The following is a 6,082-nucleotide window of genomic DNA, read 5'->3' on the forward strand; positions in this document are numbered from 1 at the left end:
TGTCATAAATTTGTCTGATTGGTGACCTAAAAATAGTGTAGATTTCTTACATATTTCTTCTTCATTTGACATCATTTCACATTGTAAAATGGTTTTTAAAAATATTTAAAACTTTATTTCAAGATGTAGATTAAAACAATTCCAGATTTTCAATGTGATCTCAACCATTAGGACATTATTTCCTATATATCTGTTGAATACAGAACAATTATTGCTATATACACTACCGTTCAAAAGTTTGGGGTTGGTAAGATTTTTAAATTTTATTTATAATATTTATTTTATTTTGAAGTCTCTTATGCTCTCTAAGACCGCATTTACTTGATCAAAAATACAGTGAAATATTAAATATTTTTTAATTAAATTTTTCAAATGTAAAGTATTGTAGTAAATGTAAAAATACAACTCAAAGTACCCGTTTTTATTTGAATATATATAAAATGTAATTTATTCTTGTGATGACAAAGCTGAATTTTCAGCAGCCATTACTCAAGTCTTAGGAGTCACACGATCCTTCAGAAATCATTCTAGTACGCTGATTTGGTGCTCAAGAAACATTATCTATGCTGAAAACAGTTGCTTAATATTTTTGTGAAGACACATTTTTTTAATGTACCGTCACTTTTGATCAATTTAAATCCAAACTGATTCATTTTATTTAGCATATTTTATACGTAATTTCATTTGAATTCACGTTTATTTATATAAATATGTATTACATAAATGTAACCTGAACAGGTATTTCTCATTGTGAAATTATTATTTATGGAAACATAAACAGAGTCGTTCTGTCGCCCCCTCGCGGCTGTAAAAATCACACTCGCCTTGCGTCATGAGAGAGTGACCGAGAGAAAGAGAGGGAGAGGGAGAGGGGTTGGAGAGACGCGCGCACACACATACTCACCGCACTGACAGTCCACATCTTACACTGCTGACTCTAACGGCGGAGCCCTTCAGATATGGCGGGGCTTCGTTGAGAGGGACAGAAAATCTCCGAGCACCGAACAGTTCGTTCTTGGACACGCGTCTCCCGCAGCCCTCCTTATGCACCGCTGCGACGCGGAGAAACGGCAGCAGCGCTGAAAGAGTCGAAGAAAGAGGACGAGAGTGATTTTTACCCCCTTGAACGGACAATGGCGGACCGCGATGCGCTGCCCCTTCCATTGGAATTGCGGGCCAGATTGGCTGAGCTGGAGCTGGAGTTATCCGAAGGTATGATTGACATTTTAAATGACTTATTTCTTTCGACAATACGGTTGTTGCGGAGGATACGTTAACGGCCCCTCCTCTCCTCCTCCTCCTCCTCCTCCTCCTCCTCTCACCACAAAACCCACCACCATACCAACACAACCAGCACCAGATGTTGGAGCCAATTATTATCCCCGCAGCAGCACTGAGGTTGTGTTCGTAAAGGCGTTCGTTTGCTTGCTGTAACTGCCGCCTCATTTTCTTTGTTACAATGTATCTATTTGACCTTGAGGAAACCATTCAAAGACTTAAGAATTATTTTTTTCCCGTTAGGATTTTGAAAATGCGTTTCCCTATAGAGACCAACGGTCAAAATACCGCCGTGGAATCTTCATATACCCGCTGATATTTTTGAATTTCTCTGGCTGTGTTGTTATTTATGCCAGTATAATATCAGTTAGGTAAACAAGCAGTTCCCCACAATTGCATCGCCATGCCATCTTTACACTGCAAAAGCTGTTACTGAAGCTGCATTTATACCACAAAAAGATGCTCAGACAGTCTAATGCAGCATAAATTCATTTACACAGGATATTTTTTTTTAGATATAATTGTTAGATATTAATATTAATGGAATTGAGGTTTTAATTTGAATACAGAGACATGATGGATGTATGATAATATGAATTATAAACATATGCTCTTAACATGACATCAACAAAGTTTAATGCTGTCTGAAGCTACATCCATGTTATTTTTTCATGACTTATACAGTTTATTTTTATGTTAAGATACTGAATAATCCCGAGCAGACTTTTATAGTTTTCCATTTCCATTTCTACTTTTTGATTAGATTTTTTGATTATTGCATTTCAAACATAAAAGCTGGTAATTTTATTAAGGCTTTTATGCAGCATTGTGTGCTTTGCACATCATTTGGAGTCGGACAGAAACACAGGCATGTAATACTTGTATCATGTATCATGTTGAGAATCTTGGCATCTGACATAAGCAAACCGAACTGAGTGAACCGTTTGCTAATGTTGCTTTTAATTCTAGTGCCTGGTGGTCCTTTGTAATGTTCGTTTGTGTGTGTGTTTGTGTGTGTGTGGCGTGTGTGATTGTCTGCTGTGTGTAGATCTAAACCATTTAAGGCGATAAGTGCTTGTGCATTTGTTAACCCTGCCTCAAAGTTCCAGTAGACAGCAAGCCTGTATTTCCAAACCATCCTAAACACGCTGCACCAACCTGTGTAGCGAAAAACAGCATCATTTTATACCTAACTAATTACAGTCAGTGGGTTTACTGGGTAGGTAGATCACAAATATTCTTTGTTTAATATTAAATTTGTCTTACAGAAAGCATTATGGGTTCTAAACTGTCTGTTACATGCTAAGATTTAGTGTATCATTAAAGGGGTCATATGATGCTATTTTAAATATCATTATTTTGTGTATTTGGTATAACAGAATATGTTGACATGCTTTAATGTTCAAAAAACACATTATTTTTCAAATACTGTACATTATTGTAGGTCCTCTACGCCCCGCCTCTCTCAAACACGTTGTTTTCAACAGAGCCTCCTCCTTTGACAAGCGCAGTCTGCTCTGATTGGCCAGCTGACCCAGTGCACTGTGATTGATCTGGGTTGTGCTGTTCTGTTGTAACTAAATCTTAACCAATGATTCCTAATTGCATCTACTTCCGGAAGGCCAAATAAAGTGCTTTTGCTTTCGCACTGAAATACACAGCGTCTCCCTGACATGGCTGTATCAACACTACTGCTGTTCCTGAAACCACGCTTTCTTTCTTTGCGTGCACATTTGGGCGGCATTATGCTGATATTTCCACATAGTGACTTAGACATGTTGGGGGCATGTTAGAATGAGCCGTTTTAGGTAGGCGTGGTTGACTCTTAACTTTTATAAAGAATATCTCTTTGGATTTGAGACTTTAGTCTTTGCAACTTTACAGATCTTCTTTATGCACCAAGAGCTTGTAACACTCCAAAGAGAAAGGAAAACTTGAAATTGCATCATATGACCCTTTAACCAAAATGGTTAGATTACAAACCTGATTAAAACATCTTAAATAAGCTTAATTTAGTTAGCTAGTTTTAGAGGAGTTTTGGGAGCTGTCTGGCTGAGAGACCAGCTGAAGACCAGTATAGCTAGGCCTGAAGACCAGCTTAAACCAGCTGAAACTAGCTTAGAATAGCAGACGAGGCTGTTTTAAACAAGCATTTTCAGCTGGTAAGTTAATAAAACAGACATTTGTGAAAATTAGTCACATTTGCCTGAGGAGGTAGCCATAGCAACAGCTGCACAAGTGTTTAGTATGGGATGGTACTTCGATAAAACAAAAGTCATGCCATTATTTGTCACTTTGGTATAAAATTTACATAACAAGTATGTCCAAAATGGTACACGTTTAGTTCATGGTTTGTGCAAAAGTCATTGAATAATTCACACACTCCAAGTAGAGCATGTAAACTTAAGCATGTAAGCCAGCACCTTTTATTTATGGAAGCAATTTTTATTTGATTTTTGAATGTATTATTTCTATTTTTGTAGTTATAAATGGCTCTAGAATGGCAGTGTGTGTTATTTTGAATGTTCAAATGGCAAACACCCCCTTTGCATTCTATTCAGAGCCAAACGTAATTTCAGCCAAACTTCACTTAAAGATGATCACAGGCTGCTTCGTCTGCAAGTGGACACGAGTATTATTAGCCGCCCTTCAAGCTTCGTTAGCCTTAATCAGCTCGTTTTGCATTTAAACGTTTTGCCTCACTTTATGATTGCGGTGGAGGGAATATTCTGGCTTTCTGCAGCCCTGTATCATTCTTCTGAAACTTAGCTTGTGTGTGTTTGCCTTTGTAGAAATAAGATGCTCCCTTGCCATTCCAGCTTAGCTTCTGGTGCTGTTTAGCACTGCACTCATGGAGAGGTGATTATCTCCGTGTGTTGGCACAGGATGAAAGGCCTGGAAATTACCGAACGTCTGCTCATCAGAAAGATTTGTGTCTGTGTACTGACCTATAATGCCCTTAAGGACAATAATGTGCATGTAAAGTTTGTATACAATGTAACAAACTTATTGTGTATTTCGCTGCCTCCATTTATAAGTCAAATAAGGTTTATTTTTGAGGTTTTATTTATGCCATGCATCTTGTGAGGCTTGTTTGCATTGACCTTGATTTACATGGCTTGGAAATCATCCCCAGATTGTCAAGAGTTTCTCTCAGTGATCTTCTGTCTGTGCTGGCAGACGATACTGATTCTTCAAACTGAGTATTAGTCTCGTTCATGCCAAATAAAGGATGAATGGATCTCATTTCACCCTCAGGGTAACACTGTTAGTAAGTGAAAAGGTTAAGTTGTTAAACAGGGGTCATGCTGGCTGTGGAAGAAAAGAACCCCTATGTGACCCTGATTTGAGGCCTTGCCTGTTGAGAATGTCAGCACAAATGACTGTATCTGTATGTGAAGATGCTTTATAATGTTTTATGTGTTGATTTCATTTTGCACCTTTGACGTTAGGGATGCACCGAATGTTCGGCAACCGAAATTATTCGGCCGAAAATAGCAAAATAAGCTCTTTCGGTGTTCGGCCGAAAAAGCGAAAAGACAGAATAAATTGTACCGAACAATGATATGACTCGATCAAATAGCAACCATCGCAGAGTGAGAGGCGCGCACTCTTTATTATGCAGCACACACGTCAGCAGTGTGGAAGCATTTAAACTGTCGCTTTTAATTGTACAGTAAAAAATAAAAAAATAAAAACATGCCTGATTCAAGAAGGGGGTCTGATGGCCAACAATTATTATTTTACTAACTTATTAATTTTAAGTTAAATTGTGCTTTGTTGGTATAGTGTCTGCTAGAATGTTAAAAATGTTCAGTGTTAAATATTTTTAAATTGTTGTTTTGTAATTGATTTTTTTTCTTTGAAAAGCAAGACAAAACAGTAAAAAGCACATTTTGGCTTTTTAATTTATGCAATGGTGAAAAACAAATTGGCAAAATTCATGGGGGAAAAAAACTTGAAAAACCGTGTTAGGGATGAATTTTCATCATCCCTATTTGACGTCAGTATTCACAGATTTATGTAATATAGGAACGTTTAGACTTTTTTTAATCACAAAGAACTTTCTCCAAAGAACCAATTTTTCTTAGTAGTAGAAATAGTTTATGAGTATCAGGTAGTATTAGTATAAGTAATATATGTATGTGTGTGTATTTATGTATTTACACACACACACTAGCGTTCAGAAGTTTGGGGTCATTAATTTTTTTTATTTAAAGAAATGTAAAATTAGGCTATTCAGCAAGGATGAATTGATCAAATGCGACAGTAAATACTTTTAATGTCACAATAGATTTCTATTTCAAATTAATGCTGTTCTTTTGATGAAATTCATCAAAGAATCCTGGAAAAATGTGTCATGAATTTCATAAAAATATAAAGCAGCACAACTGTTTTAACATTGATAATAATAAGAAATATTTATTGAGCACCTGCATATTAGAATGATTTCTGAAGGATCATGTGACAATGAAAATTCAGCTTTGCCATCACTGAGATGAATTAATAATTAAATAAAATAGGAAATGGTTATTTTAAATTGTAATAATATTTCACAATATTCACATTTTTTTCAGGTATTTTTGATTAAATAAATGCACAAGAGACAATTATAAAAAAAAAAGTATAGGAGACCTATTTCAATAAATTATACAGCAGAAATAGACTTGCGCCTGTGTCGAGCTCGTCCGCAGTTGAGTATACTTTGAAAGCTGTGCGGACGCGGCTGTGCGCAAGACGGAACGAAACGCGGAGAGTGAAGTATACCCGGGCCTATAGACTCCGTGCGGAAACGATCGCAGCA

The 6,082-nt window shown here is 36.7% G+C and overlaps 1 protein-coding gene across 1 annotated transcript in view; it reads left to right on the forward strand.

Moving 5' to 3' along the window:
* The first annotated feature begins 891 nt into the window (after nucleotides 1-891).
* The window catches only part of dip2ca (disco-interacting protein 2 homolog Ca), a 146,738-nt gene continuing 141,547 nt past the window's right edge, over nucleotides 892-6,082 (forward strand). Inside the window, 1 exon segment of the mRNA XM_016540291.1 lies at nucleotides 892-1,212. Coding sequence (XP_016395777.1) covers nucleotides 1,134-1,212 — 79 coding nt within the window. The 5' untranslated portion in view covers nucleotides 892-1,133.

This window comes from Sinocyclocheilus rhinocerous, unplaced genomic scaffold (genome assembly GCF_001515625.1).
Source record: "Sinocyclocheilus rhinocerous isolate Xijiao unplaced genomic scaffold, SAMN03320098_v1.1 scaffold278, whole genome shotgun sequence".
Lineage (NCBI taxonomy): Eukaryota > Metazoa > Chordata > Actinopteri > Cypriniformes > Cyprinidae > Sinocyclocheilus > Sinocyclocheilus rhinocerous.